Source organism: Abramis brama, assembly GCF_963993115.1.
Source record: "Abramis brama genome assembly, chromosome: 3".
Taxonomy (NCBI): domain Eukaryota; kingdom Metazoa; phylum Chordata; class Actinopteri; order Cypriniformes; family Leuciscidae; genus Abramis; species Abramis brama.
Window position 1 is genome coordinate 21,259,051 of NC_139965.1, and position 21,150 is coordinate 21,280,200.

At 38.4% G+C, this 21,150-nt stretch overlaps 3 protein-coding genes across 4 annotated transcripts in view; 2 read left to right on the forward strand and 1 right to left on the reverse strand.

The window, feature by feature from the left end:
* Positions 1-541: 541 nt before the first annotated feature.
* ptgr1.1 (prostaglandin reductase 1, tandem duplicate 1) lies at positions 542-7,371 on the reverse strand. The gene is made up of 9 exons (XM_084107744.1): positions 6,569-7,371; positions 4,487-4,609; positions 4,365-4,410; positions 4,119-4,178; positions 3,065-3,232; positions 2,056-2,329; positions 1,803-1,908; positions 912-1,030; positions 542-822 (listed from the first exon to the last, which is right to left on the reverse strand). Exons 2-9 carry the CDS (start codon positions 4,590-4,592, stop codon positions 712-714), a joined length of 990 nt encoding a protein of 329 aa, XP_083963870.1. The 5' UTR covers positions 4,593-4,609; positions 6,569-7,371; the 3' UTR covers positions 542-711.
* A 61-nt stretch (positions 7,372-7,432) lies between these two features.
* On the forward strand, positions 7,433-13,121 carry haus3 (HAUS augmin-like complex, subunit 3). 2 transcript variants are annotated; one of them, XM_084107718.1, is made up of 6 exons: positions 7,433-7,477; positions 7,581-7,723; positions 8,915-9,937; positions 10,774-11,228; positions 11,325-11,610; positions 12,458-13,121. In XM_084107718.1, the coding sequence occupies exons 3-6, from the start codon at positions 8,960-8,962 to the stop codon at positions 12,668-12,670; spliced, it is 1,932 nt and encodes a 643-aa protein (XP_083963844.1). In that variant the 5' UTR covers positions 7,433-7,477; positions 7,581-7,723; positions 8,915-8,959; the 3' UTR covers positions 12,671-13,121. The 2 variants fall into 2 exon arrangements, with proteins under 2 accessions (XP_083963844.1, XP_083963845.1); XM_084107719.1 differs by lacking the exon at positions 7,433-7,477 and having other exon boundaries at positions 7,589-7,638; positions 7,670-7,723.
* Positions 13,122-13,335: 214 nt separating this feature from the next.
* poln (polymerase (DNA directed) nu) overlaps positions 13,336-21,150 on the forward strand; it is a 40,059-nt gene continuing 32,244 nt past the window's right edge. Inside the window, exons 1-10 of the mRNA XM_084107711.1 lie at positions 13,336-13,467; positions 13,596-13,677; positions 13,881-14,686; positions 14,983-15,104; positions 16,289-16,810; positions 17,367-17,530; positions 17,748-17,860; positions 20,096-20,241; positions 20,351-20,419; positions 20,528-20,588. Of these exons, the coding sequence (XP_083963837.1) occupies positions 13,353-13,467; positions 13,596-13,677; positions 13,881-14,686; positions 14,983-15,104; positions 16,289-16,810; positions 17,367-17,530; positions 17,748-17,860; positions 20,096-20,241; positions 20,351-20,419; positions 20,528-20,588 (2,200 nt within the window). The 5' untranslated portion in view covers positions 13,336-13,352. The remainder of the gene's footprint in view (positions 13,468-13,595; positions 13,678-13,880; positions 14,687-14,982; positions 15,105-16,288; positions 16,811-17,366; positions 17,531-17,747; positions 17,861-20,095; positions 20,242-20,350; positions 20,420-20,527; positions 20,589-21,150) is intronic.

Consider the following 21,150-nt stretch of genomic DNA (forward strand, 5'->3'; position numbering starts at 1 on the left):
ACATTTGTGTTGCGTCATTGTACGTCACCACCCAACACCCAGTGGAGGAAGTAAAAATACGTACTTCATTTAAATTTGAATTTATCATGTAGATCAATAAATCAAATCAAATCAAAATATCGTTCTTATAAAACTTGTCTTTTTAAAAACTTCCTTTAGAAAACTAAAAAGTAAGTAGTTGTCTCTTACTCTTATACTGTTGTTGGAAACCTCGCCCCTTATAAACAATTAAAAGGGAAGCCTAATCAGATTCTAAAGATAATGGTTAGTTGGACATATTGCATTTATTCCAAAAAAACGTGTAACCTAGTTTATCGAATTGAATGGTGTGATTTATAAAAAAATAAATAAAAAATCTCACTCACTCACTGTCCATTAGTTCATCTAGAATACTGGTAGATCATGATGACACTGCACTTTTTTTTTTTTTGTGGCATAAAAATCTTTTATTTCTGCTTTGTGCATATCTGTCCTGGATGAAAATGTGACACTAATTTACAAAAATCAACTTTATTTGTAAAACAAAATAAAGGACACAACATTATTTATTTATTTGTTTATTTGAAAAGGGACAGTGTAAACGAATCAATATTCAGAAAAAAATGTAAGTGTACCGAGTTAGCCACAGGATAGTTTTCATCTGCAATGCAGAATCTATGCCTAAAATAAAATGATTGTTGTTATATGAGCAAACCACTGAAGCACTTGATATCAGACTTTAACGACGGCTTTCCCAATGTTTTCCCCCTGCAGCATCCCCATGAACGCAGCAGGCATGTTTTCAAACCCAACAGTGACATGTTCCTTACACTTCAGCTTTCCCTGTAAACCGCCAAATCAAGAGAAACTGCATCATTATCCAAATATGAATATTGAGATAAAGTTAGTATCAACCAAGCATGCAGATGTACCTCTTGTATCCAGGTCAACATTCGCTTTAGAGACTCCTCATTTTTATTTTCCCACCTGGTCGACAAGAATCCTTCCATTTTCAGCTGATTAAAAATCATGTGCATGTGTGGATAAGGACCTAAAAAGGACATACACATTATCACAACTGCTTCAGATTTTATGCTTCAGTAATGGTGACTAAACTTTTTATGCATTGCTAATAGGTATTGACTCTATAGTGTAAAGGTCATTCAAAGCACCCTCTTCTGAGCTGTGTTCGAAATCGTCTCCTATAACCTCATTCACTATTCCCTACATCACTCCACTAATATAGTCCGCTTGAAGGAGTGAATGAAAACGAGTGAGCGAATTCGGACACTGATTGCGCAAAAGGGCTGCTGTTTTTGTATAGTTTGTGCTTGAGGTTTAATAATCATTTGAAACTTATCAAACTGGCAACTCCAGTAGTATTGCAAAGATTTATCTTGAACTCTATCAAGAAACTAGCATGTATAAACCTTATTTATATAATTTAATAATCAATTAAAAATTTGATTTGTACCTGTATGATATTAAGCTGTACCCACATTGGGCCAGAGGTTTGGAAAATGGATGGATGGATGATTCACCTGTGAGCGGCATCTTCTGACAAGACGCGGGAATTCATTCAGAATGACTTTCACAGTGCATTATGGGTATTCTCTGGCCGTTAAGTGTACATCAGTTGTACACTCGTTATTGCATTGCATTGTGGGATTGAATTAGTGCACTCGATAACGTCCACTATGGTTTCGGACACCACTACAAATGGCTGTCCTCCAAATAGTGCCCTATTTAAAGGTATAGGGGTTGATTTCGTACACAGCCCAGGTTAACAGCACCATGAATCACACACATAAAGAGACTCAAACCTGTTTGTGGGGTGGTGTCATTGTACATTGATATTCCTCCACAAACAGCAATACGCCCAAAAGCCTTCATCTGCGCAATAGCAACACTCGAAAAAGGGCCGCCCACCTGGAAACCAAACCAAATCACTGAATAATCAAGATTACGAAGATGTCTAAAAAGAAAATAATTGAAAAGGCCCACAAAATAGTATAGTTTTTTTGACAGTTAGTATTAGAAAATATATTAACCCTTTTAGTATCAGTCAGTTCTTACATTCTCAAAATAACAGTCATATCCTTCAGGTGAAGCTTTCTTCAGTGCTTCTTCCAGTGATGGGACAGTCTTGTAGTTGAAGGCCTGGTCAAAGCCCAGTTCCTTCAGGTATGCCACCTTGGTATCACTTCCTGTAGATCCCACAACCTTGCAACCTTTAAGTTTGGCAATTTGACCGACTACAGAGCCCACCGCCCCTGCGGCTGCATTCACCAGTAAGGTTTCTCCTGATTTAATGGCACAGACCTCCTCCAAACCGTAGAGTGCAGTCAGCCTGTGGCACAAAGTTAATGTTATTTATTATCTATTCATGTATCATTTTATCATATAAAGTTTGATTTCTATTTGGTGCCTCAAATAAAAGATCCAATACAATTTGTAAAGAAGCTGAAATAGGATTGCATCAGAATTAAGGTCCATTCAGACCAGGAATGAAAACTATATTAGCACCCACACCAGCACAAACAGTATGGTTTTTACAAGGGTGGTCTGCCGCTTTAAATGCTTGAGCATTTTGATGTTGGTTAGGTTCTGATTGGCTGTCAATGTTTCTTTCGTTCATCAACTGAAAAAAAAAAAAAAAAGGTCTGAAAGTGATTCCTAAAACATTGTTCCTCTATGTCGTTATTTTTATAGCTGCAGTGTAAACTTCCCTATTCTCATATTCCTTATTTTTGTGAGCAGTCAGAAAAGAACACAAATAATTTGCTATCGGCCAAAAACACTTCTGAGAACATATGTTTAAAAGCAATCCAAAACGAATTACATTAAACAGAGAACATGTGGGCAACAAATGTTTGTCGCATAAAGCCAGAAGTGAGTTACAAAACACATCTACGTTTCCCAGAACTCGGTAATGTCTACTCACAAAATCTGTGATGCTGTTTGATGTGCTCAAATGAAACATCAGATAATGACTATATCAATGTGGATTAAGCCTTTGACCTACCTTTCCAAGACCATTTGTAAAAGAAGCAATTGTGGGTTTGAAAGAAGCAGTGGGTCTTACCCTGGCATGCCAATGGCTCCGATGGCATGGGAGAGGGGGACATCTTGAGGCCAGTCAGCCAAGACTTTGCTGAGATCACTCCCATCTGACACAGCATGTGTTCTCCAACCACAACGACCAACCACATGGCAGCCCACGGGAAATGAAGGATTATTACTTTGAATCACCCTATAGTCAAAATAGAAGAAAGAAGAGACTTTGATTGGAAAATTTAATTATCACATTAAGTAAATATTTTTTTGAAAGTAGTTTATAAATCACCAACTCCATTAAGTATAGTCGGCATGAAATGGAAGTTGCGATAGAACAAGAAAAACTGTAGGCTGGGACTTGATTTTGTCCTTGTGACTCATGTGCGTGAGAGATTGTCCTGATATCGATGCAAGAGAGAGGGGAAGTTATGCCGCGCTCCAGGCAACCTGTAACCCGTGTTTTTCCAACTCGTAACTGGGAGTACATCGTTCCAGGCAACCTGTAACCCGTGTTTTTCCAAACTTATACCCGTGAAAGTGCACTAGAACGGCAGTCAAACCCGTGACTTCCCACCCGTGAACTCGTACTAGATCGATGTACTCCCAGTTTACGAGTTGGAAAAACACGGGTTACAGGTTGCCTGGAACGCGGCATTACTTTCATTAAAGATTACGAGGGCACATTATTTAAAAAATAATGAGGTGCACGGATAAATTATTTATAACAAACATTTCAATATTCCATAAAAATAAGAATGGTCTATTTTGATTCTGTGACTTTAAAAAGGAGAGGCATTGTGCCATTTAAAAGAAACATTGTATAAACACAAACTGGTTTTAAATGGTCTCTTAAAGTATGCACAGTTTAAACAGTCATTACTTTAAACATCGTGCCAGTTCTTGATCTAACTATCTAATGGTCAGTGATGGTAAATGAGTTGCAGATGCATTTCTTTTCGAATGATAACTAGACGGTTGGAAAGATCCCATTTTACACTGACTTTACACTTTTGTAATCTTGATGAGAGGGATTGAACAGGATGAAGCCAACTGTTATTGAACTGAATAACTATTTCTCTTACTTGGCAACTTGAGTTCCGATCATCACGTCTCCTGGTTGCATTTGAACACGACTGTATGGTCTAGAAGAAATTAAAAAGATAAAATTGTATATTTAGGGTAAATAAAAATTATTGCCTCAAACATTTCACAAAAATAAAACAAGGAATGATTTTCAAACAAGCAGGATCAGTATAACATTATTGCTTGAATTCAGGCCCTTAAATGCAGATATTGGTGCACCTGCTTATTACAGCTTTCTAACTTACCGCATGTAAGGGTCCACACTAAGGAACAGTGCCTCCAGAAGAACCTCTGAAGTGCAAGAATAAATTATATTTAATAGAGCAAATATGAAAAATATAATGTGACATTTTTAAAGAGCACAAACCTCCATCTCTGGGCTCAGAGAGCTTCTCTAGTTTCAGCTCAAAGTCGGTGTCTTTGGGAAAGCCCTCAAAGTGCTGCTTCAGAACCCAGGTTTTGGCTTGAGTCATGGCTCTTTGTTTGGGAACTGTAAAAGCAAACAAAAATAATATTGCATACATAAGTTAACACATGCAAAGTGTAAAAAGAAAGTAGTGTAACCTTCAAAACAACAGACTGCGTTCTAGGGTCCGAAATTAACTTTTTGGCTCACCTGCCACGGGGACTGGTAGATGAAAAAATCCACCAGCCAAGCATATTTTTTACCGGCCAAAATAATAAACAGCCTTTCTTTTGTCACATATACATTCATTTCAGTACATTTAATTGAGATAATAAGGTATTATGTTGAATGCAAACATAAAAAATTGTCCAGAGCAAAATTTGAAATGTAGCCTGTAATAAAAAAAAAATCTATATATTGATAAAAAATGAGAGAAATATATGAAATATTACTATCATTTGGGTGAAATAAAAACATTTTTTGTCAGTTTTGTTATTGACTCATGTGGAAGGGAAGGCAGAACGTACTCGGTTCCCTGAGAGATGAGGGAACGAGTATTGCGTTGCAAACGCTATGGGAAAACCCCTTTTCTCGAGAAAAGAACGGCCATGGTGTGTAAAGCAGAAGCAGCCTGGCAAGCGGCGGAGTAGGCTATGCACGATCCGCGAGTGCTGAAGTTCTGCACGCAGGGTTGCCAGGTGCCAGCAAGGTTTTCCAGCCCAAAACCTCGTCAAAAACCGCGAGAATGCACAAAAAACGCCCAATTTATTATTATTTTTTTGGCTTGTTTCTTGTTTAAACACATTGAAATCATTAACAAACTTTAAAATTACCCATTTTTCAACTTAGCCTATCCGATTTTAGAAACAATATTCAATCAAATGAACGCAAAAGTAGGCTACACTGACCTCAGTCAGACTATTCTAGGCTACTATTAAACTATAAGCTTATGTTACGGAAAATAATGCGATCAACTTAGGCTATCAATGAGTATGTTTATTGTCACTAAAAGTCGCATGGAACAAAATAATTCAGTACATAAAAACATTTGAGTGGATATATGGACATAAAAAAAAATAACCCACTTTAACATTTCAATTATTTCAAATAGCAACATGAAACATGCATTCATTAAGACTGGGAGAAAAAAATCGGTTCACCTTGGTATCGCAATTTTTGTGTGTGTGTGTGTGTGTGTGTGTGTGTGTGTGTGTGTGTGTGAGTGAGTGAGACTGCTGCTCTAAAGTGCCGGTATTTCGGCAACAAAAACCCGCCAAACTGATCCGAAACCACTTCTTCCAGTGGCGGGAGCTTCACATATCCTTTTTCCTCAGCGCAGAAGAGCGCGTGCGCGCTGAAAATGGCGCGCTGAATACGTCATATTTGGTTTCACTTTCGAACATTAACCCGCCAATGTGATGGATATCCTTCTGAGATTTACCCGCATTTGGCGCTTGAGTTCCACGAAACGCAGTTGATTTGCTTACACATCACATAAGCAATAGCCTAAAAAAAAGTAGCATAACTAGTTTATATAGTATAGATATAAGTAACCGTAATAAAAGAAGTAATATAAGTGAACGAAAACCTTTGTGTACTGCTAGACTAACTGAGACTTGTTACAGCACGTGTACACTGTTACCCTCTTGCTGGTCTTATTCATTCTATTGTTCTCCTCATTTGTAAGTCGCTTTTGATAAAAGCGTCTGCTAAATGATTAAATGTAAATGTAAGTAACCATTCTTCTTCTTTTCTTTTAATGGCGGTTGGCAAACCCACTTAAAGAGCAGCACGTTAAGTGTGGAGCATGGTATAAGTGACAAAACAACTAGTGAATAAAAATACAACAACAACAAAAACAATATGTATATACTTTACAAAGTGACCTTAAATCCTATTTATTAAACCTTTTGCTTTCGAATAATTTACAATTGCATAATAGACTTTATACTGTGCTGAAGCATTCATTGCCTTAAGTTAAGTGTTACATTTTCAATATTCAGAAAATTCAATTCTTCTTGAAATAACCATAAGTATACATACCTGTTGACTGTCAGTTGTACACAAAGTTCTCTTCTTCTATAACTGAAGCTGCGCCAGTGTTGCCAACTATTTTCAAAGGAAAGTAGCTAACGCCTCCCCTTAAAGTCGCTAAATGTCGCTAGATGACGTCATACGTCAATTAGCATATTCATGACGTCATCGCGGCGTACTTGCGTTCTGCCTGCCTAATGTTTTTTCTCATTAAAATCATGCTCACATACTGTATTTTAGTAACATAATAATATAATATAGCCGAATATCCAATAAAGCTGTTCTAATTTACTATATTTTTTTGTCAGACGAGTAGCTATTGAATGACTATTTTTTATATGTGTAAAATTATCTGAATTGAAAGAGTTCGGGAACTGGGTGAAGTTGTGAACTAAAGCACTGTTAAAGTGAGTATGCAAGTGATAAGCACAAGAAAAGAAAGGAAAATAAAATGGTCAAACTAAATTCTTTAAATATAAAACAAAGTAATAAGTCCGTGAAACAACACTGCTCATTCACGTCTGTAAGCTGCCGTGCTGCTGCTCCTCTCTCAGCCATTCACTGAACAGGGTAGACGCAGAGAGAGGTGTGTGACGGCAGGGAGAAAGCAAAACTCGCGCTCGCAGGACTGTGCTGGCAACATTTAGAGGTTACTGAGGTTTGTCCAAAAAGTAGCTAGATTTGTCGCTAGTCGCTTTTTTGAAAAAATGTCGCTAAGGGGGTCTGAAAAGTCGCTAAAAATAGCGACAAAGGCGCTAAGTTGGCAACACTGAGCTGCGCAGATAACTTGTTATAAAGGCCCTCCCACCCCACAGCCACTGCTGAATCTCAATCATGTGACCTTATGTATTTATCTGATTGGCCGACTAGATTTGTCAATCATCTTCAATGAAGAGGCTTCTGATTTTTTTCCCCTCAGTAAGTCGACAACATCTATATATTTTTATACAGTTTTGAGCAGCATTATAATATTATTCCAACCTCTGTGGCAATAAATAAGCTTTTGAAATAATATAATTAGAGAAACCACCCACCCCCACGTGATGTGACGAAAGCAAGCGCGGGCATTTCGGAAGTGTGTCACGCCCTTTGTTTCTTTCACTGTCTATGGGCACGCCAGAAAGACTGCAATACATCAAAACGCAAACTGTGCTGTTTTAAAAGGTAGGGATATTTTTAATTATATACTGCTTTGTGACATACATGTCAACGTCCGTTTTAACTGATTTGAGGCAAATGTATTAGCGGTTGTACTCAGATCATTAGCAGGCAAGATAAAGAGCTCGGTTTAACGGCTCTTGATATTCAAAATATTGTATTTAGCTGATATTCTGACGTTAAAGCTAAAGCAACTTTGACTTTAGCTGTCTTTGAGGTATTGGTCATGACCATAGACTGTAGGAAAAAAAGAAAAAGAAAACGTTTTGTGGAAACTGCTTTTTCCGAATCTGTTTTCACAGAAGAACATTTCAGGCTAAATTACCACAGCAAGGTATTACTGTTTATCAGTCACTTTCATCACGTCCAGCTGCAGCAGACGTAACTGTTAACTGTTAACGTTATGTGGGTTTACTTGTCTATGCTGAAAGGCTCTAAGTTAGATGAGAAACTAAAAGTAAGTGCACTTTGACGGATGAAACTTTGATTAAAAGCTGAGCAAAGCAAAATGTTTGTTTATAACCTATAACCAGTCCACCTGAAACTGTTAAACTTTAAATTTAATTATAGTTGTTTGGTCTTTGAATATAGCAAGCTTAGGCTACACAGGTTGTTACAAGTGGTGTGAGACTATACAAATTCTGTTTCAATAGTACGTTACTGGTCATTTTTTGTGTTGATTGTAAAAATTGTTTCAATTCTAAAAATATTTATGTAACCTTACAGTTAGTTCTAAATAGCCTTAGGAATCCTTATTTGGATGGGTAGGTAAAGTAATGTGTGTGTAATAAATAAATTACTCCTTGATGTTAAATAATAAGAAATGTTTCTTGAGCACCAAATCAGCATATTAAAATGATTTCTGAAGGATCAAGCTAATGTAATGATGCTAAAAATTCAGCTTTACCACTTTTTATTTATTTTAATATATATATATGTTTTTAATTGTAATAATTCCACAGCATTACTGTTTTTACTATATTTTGATTAAATAAATACATAAGACAATTCTTTCAAAAACATTTTTAAAAATTGTACCGACCCCAAACTTTTGAACGGTAGGTTGTGTGTGTGTGTATGTTTTCCAGTTTGCACACAGTACAGTATTTTGCAGCACTCAACCCGGTGGGACCTCCTTTTGTGAATGTGTATAATAAGTCAGGCTTGCCATAAATGTCCTTTGACTATCTGCCTTAGGTTAACTGAATATCTGACGTGTGAGCCGAGTTCACATAAGCAGACATGCTGGATGGGGCTCAGTTCATTGAGGCATTGTCACGGTTGGGTTACCCACGGGCGTCTGTGCTGAAAGGTTCTGAATTTGACTGGTTATTTGACACCGCACCAGAAAACCTGCACCTTTTACGTGTCGTCTGCAACCGCCTAAACCGCAGCAATGTTCTAACGCCAGAGGAATTGCAAGCATACAAGTCACTCCGCGAGTCTGGTAAGCCTATCTTGGATGAGGCGACTCTGGCTGAGCTGCTTAAAACCTGCTTGCCCGTGGATGGAGGTGTAGGGTCACAGGGCTGTTCTGCGCTGGGTGGAGAGGGAAATGTAACAATTGAGGACCTCGAGACAGAACTTCAAGCTCTCCGTGAGGAAAAGCAGCTAAAACAACGCAGACTCAACAAGCTGCAGATGCTAGCTACCAACTGGGGTGCGAACTCCTCTGCATCCCAAGCACTGCTGCAGGAAGGAGGCAATGTGGTAAAAGATGCCAACTCTGCCTTGGCAGCTGAAAACGCATGCACCAACTCAGCAGTAGAGAACTTGTCAAAGGAGACCACCAAACTGGCTGGCTTTTTCCAAACCAGCCCTCATTTCCTTAGGAGTAAAGATGGAGCCGCTCCCCCTTTAGTTCCTCAATCAGGAACCCCAGTACTCCCCTCTCAGTTGTCTCTAGAGCCGTTCCTCCAGCAACAGGAGCAATTCACCAAAGCGTTGGCTGCCTACACTCAGCGTCAGTTCTTTCAGGGCATCTCGGACATGATGGAGAGCTCCACATTCAATCGCTGCCAGCTGACAAATCTGAGCTGTTGCAGTGAGAATGAGGAAGAAGAGAATGACGGACTAGTGGAGCTCAGGAGGAAAGAGATGGCACAACTCCAGTGGGCATATATAGTGGCACAGTACCAGCTGGTGAAAGAGAGGGCAGAGGAGCGTGGTGACAAAGCAGCAAAAGAGTGGCTCATCCAGCAAATGAACAGCAGCACAGAGGTAAACACGTTTTACTGCTGATACTTTTTTATGGGAAACTGTATTTCCGCTGGTCCTTTATTTTTCAAGACTAGTGAAGTTGAACAGAAGCAAAGACTTCATATACACCATGCAAAAGTTTGGGTCAGTAATTATTATTATTTTTTTTATTTTTTTTTATTTTTTACTTTTAAGAAATTCAGCAAGGATGCATGCATTAAATTGATGACAGTAGAGACATTCATAATGTTACTAAAGATTTCTATTTCAAGTCAATGCTGTTCTTTTGAACTTTCTATTCATCAAAGAATCCTGAAAAAATTGAATCACTGTTTCAACACAAATATAACAATGTTTTTAACATTGAACATATTAATAAATGTTTATTTAGGACCAAATCAGCATATTAGAATGATTTCTAAAGGATCATGTGACCCTAAAGACTAGAGTAATGGAAAAAAAATAGAAAAAAAGATTTTAAGTTTTAATATTTCACAATAGTACTGTTTTTACTGTATTTTTGGTCAAATAAATGCAGCCTTGATGAGCATAAGAAACTTCTTTCAAAAACGTAAAAAAAAATCTTACCAACCTCAATCTTTTGAAAGGTAGTACATTGAGTTTTAGTTATTTAGTATTAGATCATAGCTGACATCCATTTTGTAGATGTGAAACAGCTTTTTAACCAACATGTTACCAAGCAAATTTGGTTGTAGATAAACACACTGTGCAAGGAGAAGAAACTTGTGCATGTGACTTTTAAATAATGATACAATTGAGGCATTATTTTCTGTCTCTTCTTGGAATGGGTATACCCATAAATGTTTCTAATTTTCATTCTTCCCTCCCTCTCGTAGTCTCTGTGCTACTCACGTGTGAGCAGGCTTGAGCCTGATCTACGCTCTGAGATCCTCTCAATTCAGTCTGAAATTCAGTCTCTAATGTTAGACCCAGTCCGCTCCGCATTACGAGACTGTGCCCGCCTCCTTAACATCCCCGTGGTGCGTGGTGACCTCACTCTTCAAGTAGCCAGGCAAAATTACTACAGCTCCAGACAGAGCGAAGTTCGCAACCAGCTTCTCAGTCAGAAGGCCTTCTTTGAACTTGTGCGTCTGGCCCAGGATGCTGAGCTCCTTAGGGGGAAGAGGGTGATGGAGCAGCTTGATGAAATGGTGAAGAGGCTGAAGGGGGCAGCAGAAGCTGCTAGTCAGAGAGAAAACACTCTGACACAACCCCACTTGACTCAAGTCCCCTACCTTGGTCCTAATGCTAAACAACAGATCATAAGCTCCAAAGACACAGCCTTTAGCAGGTAGTCAACCATGTGTGGAGAGAAGTTTAATTTACAGTTTTTTACAGTGTAATGCAGGTTGAGATTTTAAGATTATATCCCGTGTTCATCCTTCAGGTTGCTGCAGATGCTTGAGATGGATAAGGCCTCCACGGAAAGAGAGGATCCATTCCAAACATACGGTAGGCTGGAAACAGCAGCCTCCAACCTACAGGAGAATCAGGTCAATGTACAAGAGGCTTTGGATGGGGCCAGACGAGAGCAAGCCTTTACTGGAGCTCGGTTAGAAAGTGACCAAGATGCGCTCGACCAAGTGGCGTACTCTGACATTGTGCAGCCTCTCCTGAGGCCGCAGGTATGTGCTACAGCCACATCTGCACTGGAGCTCTGCCCTCATGCACAGGTATGTCTTTCTTGTCTTTCCTTTTTCTCAACCTTACCGCCATTTTCTACATCATCCCTTGTGAATCCCAAGAAACGTGAGCAGATTCATTTGACAACATTCATGACTTGTAAAAAGCATGCACCTCTCATCATTGTTTGGTGGTGGATTTTTCTGCATAGTAATTTTGTTTTGTTGCTGTTTTAAGACTTGGTGTTTTCATTCTTTGTGAAAAGATTCAAAATTGTCTGGCTTCTGTATTCTTTCCTGTCACTGCAACACCTCACTGTCTGTGAAACACATTTTATTGGACTGTGATATTTGTTTTGTCCTCTGAGACCAGTTTTGTTCTGCTGACACCCTTAAAGCTTTTTAACAGAGTTAGTCCAGAAACACTTTTAGAGTTTTAAATGGACCTTAAATTGTATTTGTTTTATCTATTCAGTCCTATAATCAGTCCCCACCACTGATCTGCAGTATTTTTTTGTATTTTTAGATGTTTGGCACTTGACAAGGACTGTACTTAATTTTGTTGTACCTGTTACAATGACAAATAAATGTTCTATTCTATTCTATTCTATTCTATTTTTATATTTTAACCTGGAATGGCCATGACATTTAATACAATTCAAAATCGTTTTCAAAATTCAAAATACTATATTCAACACACATAATATTTAATTTCTCCTCTTCACTTCTCATCCTCTCCTCTTCACTTCTCATTTTAATGATTACCTTATTAGCAGTGTGAATTAGATCAGTTTGTAATTATGTTGTTCACCACTTGCATGCACAGATAGCAATCAGAGTTTATTAGAAGTTTAAATCCTCTCCGTCTGACTTGTTCCAACCTACTCTCTCTGTTTAGGAGCTCACAATTGTTCTAGATGAGCTGGAGGTCAAGCAGAAGACCTTGTACACACTTCTTCAGGACATAGTTGGAGACTTGAAGGCCAAACGCGGGAGACTTGAACGCAGTGCCTCCCTGAGGAGAGAGAGGGAACTGTATGTCTATTTCCATCTGGACCCAAGACTGCTCAGTAGAGCAGTGAGAGATATAGAGGCTCGAGCAGGAATGTAGAATCAGATCTCCTTTGTCTTCACCAGCCAACATGTACAGAGCAAAAATATGTCTGACTGAGAAATTAATGTTAGCTGCAGATTAGGACATGGACCATTGTTGCTTCTATGTTGTCGAGCTCCATAGATCTTATATTCTCATGTATTATTCTTCATTAATCTGCTAAAAGTTAATGTTCTTTAGGTATGTCAAATTTGTGTTCAATGCCTACATTTTCACATTAATTTGCTTTTGTACTTTTACAAATGAGCCACACCTTGTATAAATAATGGTGCTTGTATATGTTTGGTGATTAAACAGTTCTATCTCTGTGAATAAACATGTAATTTCAGTGTTAGAGCAAATATTTTTTTTGTGTGTGTGTTTCAAACTTGAAAAAAATGCAGTTTGTTTTTTTTGCTTCAACGTAGTTAAGAATTTGATCTTATTAAAAAGACCACAAGAAAACACCAGTCGACTATATATGTGTATTATCTTGTGATAGATATGAGTTGACTGACAGACATTGGAACAATGGATTTACACTCATATATTGTGTAGTGGAAGAGTATGACAGCAGTGTTGCTTGTGCACATTTGATCCCTTTACTGTCAGATTTCAATCCAGCACCTCTTCTTAAATTGCACTGCTATTTTTCTGCATATGTGACTACAGGGTTAAGACTAGGGGAGCAGGAAATGAGATGGAGAACTACCTCTGCAGCAGTCTGAACGCAGCTCCTCTCTCTGCAGCTGCACAGAGCATCATAGCAGCCCTTCAGTTCCAGTATGTGCACAGAGCAGACAGAAGCAGAGCTAGTGAGTTAGAAACATTCCAACAATATTATTAACTTGAGACTAGTTATGGCCAATAGAAGTTTGTATTTTATTGGTTTTATTCGCACTCAACTGTCTGTCTGAGGGAATCTGTTGATTCAAAATTACAGCCTTGAGTAGTAGAGGCTTCAGACTGTCTCAGCATCAGGGCAGAGATGACAGAAATCAAGAGATCTGCACAGGGAAAATCAGGTGAGTAGTAAGGCTTTTAGATAAGTTTTGTACATATATTGAGCCAACAATACTTTATATATTATTTTCATTACTGCAAATATGATTGTTCATTTGATTGTTTTGAACTTAAAATGCTGATTGTCTTTGCCTTGAACAAATTAACATTGATAGTATTCTCTGATCGTGTTATCTTTTGATTCATGTGTTCTTTGTCTCTTTAGAGACTTGGACTTAAACAATCTGGCAGAAGATTCAAACCACTTAATGCTAAGGGATGAGACCAGTAATGAGAGGTTTGCACTCTACAATGCTGGTGATATTGTAAAGCCCAACACCCAGCCTCATATACCGGTAGCACAGGGAGAAAACGGTTTATGCTTGTTCCGATTTAATAGCATGGGGAGCCCTCAGGCTAGACCAGACATTATGACAGAAGCAGAGACCCATAAACTGACATTGGGTAAAAGGCGGTGGGTTCAACCAGCAAGCCCCACTGAAAAAGGCCTAGTAGGTTGTAATCAACATGAGGCTACCCCAGTGAAGAAGATCAGCTTTAGCCAGCTTACATTTCCTACTAACAACTGTCATCCAGCATCCGAAGAAGACTGCCAAAGGATTGATAATGTGAACAAGCAGAGTAAGAATGGACAGAGAGACCAATTTTGGAGCTGTCGGTCAGGGTTGACAGAGAAAGATAACTGTGATTCTGTTTGTGAGGAAATCTCAAAAGAGGCCAGAGCTGACAAAGCTGTGTTCATACAAGTGCAGCATAATAGTTTTATATCTAATGCAGAGAAACCAACATATAAGTTTCAGGATCTGGAGATCAGCCATTGCCAGCAAGATAATCGAAGCTCTGAATTGTCAGCTCCAGTGGAAAGTTGTGCATATGCCAAAAGATGTGGGAGCATCTCTGTCTTTGAATGTGAGCAAGATGCACCTGTTAGGCCAGGTGAAATACTGGACTCAGTGAGGGAGAAAGAAGACAGTGACTCAGAAAGAAGAGAGATTACCAAGAGCAGAACTAGTAAGTACAGCGCTTATTCTTATTCTTTGTATTGTATATTCTCCCAGTGTTCCTGCTTTAACTAGGCTGAAAATGTCTTAATTTGCAAACAAATTGTGAACCAGTTCTTGATCAAACCGATTTCAGAGTGTTATCAAGATAATTATAAATAATTAGTGAATTGATGTTTAAAATAGTTTTAGATGGTGTATAGCACATTGCAGGACATGTCAACCTTCCATAAATACAAGCTAATGATACAACAAACAGACACTACCCACTGGACAGAAATTAGCTTCTTTTTATCATACATGCAGGTTCTCCCAAGCCAGATGAGAATGCAATCCTGATGCCTGTTGAAGAGAGAACTGGAAAGATGGAGTCCACAGTACACCCCACCAGTGGTGGTGTGCAGCACAGCATCCAGCCCCACTCTCAGGTAATGCACATACTCACTCCAGAGCAGAGAGAAGGCAGTCCTGGCAGTGTTATGTCATCAGAGAGGTCATTTTTAGTCTAATTTTCTGTATCATTTATTGCCATGTAACCTAATTAAAACGTTGCAAATGATACCAATATGCTACAGAGATTATTCTAATGCTGAAATGTGTAATTTATTTATAAACAAACTATATTATGCTCGGACACATTCGGTCTCTCGCGCACTGTTGAGCGTGCTCTCGGACACACTCGGTCTCTCGCGTGCACTGTTGAGCGCGTTCACAGCTTTCACCTCGCTTTTATCCAGTCCGGCGCCTCATAAACACACACACACCAGAGAAAAAACTTTGTAGGTCCAATGGCTGAGAGAGAGCCTACTCAGATGAAAACCGCTTCAGTGAGCTCAATTATAGTAACGCCACATTTTATCGTCAGTAACGGAGGAAACAGTAATTAGTTTGATTACTCGTTACTGAAAAAAAGAACGCCGTTAGTAACGCCGTTTATTTATAACGCAGTTATTCTCATCACTGGTTATAAAGTACAAAGCATCAGAGTGATGAACCGACAATAAACTAGCATACACGCACATACAATGTTTACAATCCAAAGGACAGCATTCTTTCACCTGCTCACAGACTTATCTAGACAGAGATATGTTCTATAAAGGATAAACATTAAAAAGCCCCTTTTATCTGCGGATCAATTATCTAAGAATGTTTTGATCCTGTGCAAGAATGTTTTGATCCTGAGTGCTTGTAGCTTTTTTTAAACTTCTTTCAAGGTGAAACAGCCTACTAATGAATAATGGAAATCTCTTACTGCAGATGTCTGTTACATAAAGAATCACAGGGGTCGTTTAGAGGTTGAGAAGTGCCAGACAAAGACTTGTCCTTGCAGTGATGAAAGTGTGGGTGAATCAGCCTGAAAACTGCTTTAGAGAGCTTTATGAGTGACAGCATGGGAACTGTGTGTGCATATTCTCTTTCTGAAGCTTTTTTTAAGCTGATTTGTCTGGCACTGACATCTACACTGTGAAATAGAGGGTTGCGTGTGGATGGCTGTCTGCTGCCGATTTAAGCTTTTTGGTGTTATGAAATTGACTTCACATGTGAATAAGAGAGTGTGAACTCAAATGTCCTCTTCTTAAACTCTGCCTGCATTTGTTTTCTTGACATACAGGCTGGTGAGGGAAAATCTTTTCCAAAGCATATTAGAAAATGGGAACCCCCTGGACCCTTACAGGAAGCTCCTAAAATCACTTCATCCCAGGAGTTGTGTGATAAGACACTTAGAAACCCAACATTCTGCCATGCAAAAGTAAAGGGCTCAGTGCAGCTCTTAAAACCAAAAGCTCCACAGTCTGGTGTCAAGAGGCAGAGACATCCCCTCAGACCCCAGAAAGAATCTAAGAGGCAAGGATGCAATAAACCGAATAACTTCAAACTCCCCAAGCCATCCAATCAAAGTCTGTCAGGATCCAAAATAAGCTATCAAATGTCTTCAGAAACAGATATAAAAGAAGATGGAACCACAGCAACCTCTAGAGGGTCTTTTAGTTTGATTTCTGATCCCAGGGTGTGTGACACAGGCTGTCTCTCACAAGAGGATAGAGAATGTATGTTAGAGGAGGTTGGAAAAGCGAAAGCATTAGTTGTCACCATGGTATACCAAGATGGCACCATACAACTGGACCCAGAACAGGTGTGTTTACAGATTTATTCGATGATATTCATCTAAATAAGTTTGGAGAAAGAAAGCATTGATTGTGGGCTTTAGTCATTTTTAAAAAGAAATGAATGCTTAATTTCAGCAAGGATGTATTAAATTGATCAAAATTTCCAGTAAACACATTTATAATGTTACAAAACATTTCTAATTTCAAATCATGTGTTTTTTTTGTGTTTTTTTAATCCTGAAAAATATGTATCAACATTTCCACGAACATTTTAAGCATTATAACTGTTTTCAACATTTATAATAAGAAATATTTCTTTAGCACCAATTCAGGAGTAATGGCTGCTGAAAATTCAGCTTTGCCATCACAAAAATAAATTATAATATCAGTCATTTTAAATTGTAATAATATTTAAAAATATTACTTTTCAATCAATGTATTTGTCAAAAACATGCAGCCTTAGTTTCAGAACTCATAAAAAAAATCGACTCATACAAGGCACATTGAAATTCTTTCAAATTTGTACGAGTGGTAATGTATGTGAGCATTAATGGCTTGGTGTTTTCAATGTCTCTTCTAAAGAGGCTGTGCCCTGCAGTGTGTGGCCTGCTGGTTTTGCTGAAGACTGATTTGGACTCAGAGGGACTACAGGACAGGCCACCAGAGAGGGTGCTATACCTCAGACTAGAGCAGACACCAGCCTGGGCCCAACAAGACTTTATACAAAAGCAGGATGCCTTCACCAGGTGTGCTTGTATTTTTTGGAGAGGAAATGAGAAAAAGACAGAGTGTTTGTCTAATCTCCTTACCATCCCTGCTTTTTTCTGTCACAGATTTCTGTATACTGTTACATGTGTAATGTGTCACTGTAGGGGAGCACATGTGTGGATATGATATATAGAGATGCTGTAGATGGTAGGTGGTGTTCAGTGTGTGTTTCTCTGTATCTGTTTGTGTCCATAGAGAGCTGTTGCTGCGAATGATGTGTGGCTCAAAGCTGTTTGTGTGCTTTAAAGCTAAAGACCTGCTTCGCACAGCATTGAGACACTTTAGCAGAGACCTGAGCTGGAAACAAGGTGACACATATGAAGGTCCTTCATCTCTGACTAAACAGTTACCATGTTATTTAGAGTAGGATTCAAATTCTAAGACTACATTTTAATAAATAAATAAAAAACTGGAAGTAAACAGTGGGTTAAGACATCAAAAAGTTGAGTGCAAATTTTAAATATTGTTCTATTATGTTCTATAATTCTGTATTATATTCTAACGTGTGTGTGTATATATATATATATTCTATCCATTGTTTCTAAGTCAATAATTTGTTAAAGCAAATTTGTGACTTATCTTGTTAACTCCTTTTTTTTTAGAAGATTAGATGTTCTTGAAACACACAAGATGCTCTTAAAATCATGCTGTGTCAGCTTGAGAGTGCTGCTGTCATTTAAGGCAACAGGCATACATTCCAGATACTAGAACATTTTGAAATCCATACTTTTATAATAATAATAACAATAATCTTTATTTTCTATAGCGCCTTTAAAAGTTAAATCTCTAAGTGCTTCACAAAAATAAGAAAAAATAAAAGAGAAATACAACAATATAAAAGAAAAGCATTCATAAAAGAGAAGTACATTCAAAATATACAACACAAATATAAAATGTTGTCAAAAGTTTCATAAGTAAATTGTATAGAAAAAAGATAAATAGTTAAAGTAATCAAATAAAAGCTACCCTAAAAAAGTAAGTTTTGATTACACTCGCTTGCCTAATCTCAGAGGGCAGAGAGTTCCATAGTTTTGGAGCAACTGAAGAGAAAGCCCTATCACCCATAGATCTTAAACGAGTTGGCGGGACAGTTAAAAGACCAGCTTCGTTATTTTCTTTATTAAAGGTAGAGTATGGGATTTGCAAAACGGCCGGCAGATTTTGAAAATACACAACTCAGATGGTCCTACCTTCTTTCCTCCAACGCTGGCCCTGATTCCACCCATTACTCTGTCTCTGTCTCTCGTGGTCACGCACGCGAGGGGGGTGGGGGGGAGGGATGGTATGGTACGACCGTTTGATTGACGAACTTACTGTCCAATGGTTCTAGGTGGTCTTGGAAATGATTGGCTGGAGTTTTTTTCGAGTCCTGCCCGTTCCACAGATGATTAAATTGCTTAATTTTCATTTCAGTGCTTCTAACTCGGTGGCTGTAAGTGGGTTAGGAATAGGATTTCAAGTGATTTTGAAAAAATGGACAAAAAAGAGAATCACATACCCCACCTTTTATTATTATTATTATTTTGTGTGTTATTGGTAAAAAATTGTTTTAAATTGTCTTCTAATAAAACTTACTTGACAAAAAAAAAAAAAAAAAGACCAGCTTCGGAGGAGCAGAGATGTTCTGACAAATATTGAGGAGCCAGACCATGCAAAGCCTTATAAGTAAGCATGATCATTTTAAATTAACTCTGAAGCCCGGGACACACCAAGCCATTGTCAGTGTCGCACCACTTTTGAGCATCGGTTGGCTTAGGTTTTTTTTCAGTGTGTTCTGCACCGTTGGCTCTAGCCGGACGTCTTTTTCTTTTTTTTATTGCCCATTCTGCTTGTGAGAGAGAGAACTCTGATTTGCTGTTCAACGTAGTGAATGAGTCAGTGCACGAGAATAAAAGCTAAAGTGATGAAAGCGTGTAAAGAAGTCAAGACGGCACAGACATTTTTTAATGTTTTATAATTTTAGGTCATCTTACTTGAGCGTTCCAATGCAGGAATATTTTCATAATAACATAAGCCGAGTGGAATGAAGAAAGTGAACAACATGATTGATATTCAAAATTGCAAGCAAAGCAAGCGCTGCTTTGTATATCTGCAGTCCTAGTTTCGGTAAGCGCTGCTTTGTATATCTGCAGTCCTAGTTTCGGTTTCCCTTTTGAATGACGAAAATCGACTATTGATACCTGCTGATATAGACAGTTATTTCCTTACGCACAGGTGCAGAACGCACATGCTAGTTGACAGTCGCCAGTTGTCCTTTTGGTGTGTTCAAGCGCAGCTTTTTGGCCGAGATGCAGCCGACGCAAAGCGACAACACAGTGTGCTTTCGTCGCCACTAGTTCTTTGACGTCGACTTGGTGTGTCCTGAAATATTTTCAATAGTGCTCTGCTCTCACTAATTCATGGACTTTTGAACCCCACTGTATATTCACAAAAGTTGGAAATAGTTTAAATTTAGATATTACCATTAGATATAGACTTTTAATACATCTAATAATGTTTTAATATTTGAGTAAGTTGTGACTTTGATTTCTGATTCTGTGCAGTCTTGCGGTGTCAAGTCATGGATCCTCAGATTGCTGCGTGGTTGTTAGATCCCGGCAACTCTGCTACCTGCTTTCAGACCCTGCTTTCCAAACACTACACACATCCAGTTCCGCCCACAATGCAACCTGTGCTTGGACAAGCCAAGGTCAGGATATACACTTGATTCAATCAATGGTCGTCAGGAAAGGCCCCAGCAGGTGTATTTGAATTTTGACTTGGTAACGACATTGTCCCTCTTCTTACTGATTTATCAGGTGACTCAAGCGATTTCAAATTTGTCTCTTCTACACAAGCTAATGGTGGAACTACATAACAAGCTTCAGGTAATTGAACCTGAATCTTTTCTAGATAAAGCAAACTACACTGTTTCTCAGTTTTTTTTTTTCTCTTACTCACAATTTTCCGCCCCCTATCTGTCTGTTTCTCTATAGACTGAGGGGCTGTGGCAGCTCTATTCTGGCGTAGAACAAAAGATGATTCCAGTTCTGGCAGGTCAGAGCAAACCGATTCTAGAGATGAAAAGTGAATGATTTAACTTACAGAATCTCATTATACTGCATATCCGTGATCTATTCATTTTATGATATTTTGTACTGATACATCTTCTGATGCACCAGGGCACATCATCAGTGCATATAATGAGTTTGTTTCCATTTTTATGGAATATCACTGTATATCGCTTTAAAGTCCCCCTGTTGTCAATAATTGTATCCCTTAAAATCGTCATGAAATTTAAATTTATCCTATTTACTTTGTTAGCACACATTACTAGTCTTGTGGTGAGTAAAAACCTGCAACTTCCATTTACGGGGACTTTAAAACTTATTTTTGATAATCAAAATGTCACATTTTTCCTGTGAAAATTTCTTCATGCCTTAAAATAGCTTGAATGTTACTCCACACCCTTGCTTCGTTTATTTTACGGAACCATAAAGATGCAAATTAGTCTCTGCCTCCACTCGCTCAGCTTGACTGTAGTAAACGCTGCATAATGGCAAGTGGAAATACTGGTTTAATTCAGCAATACATGTTTGAACCAGAAACTGATTCAGAA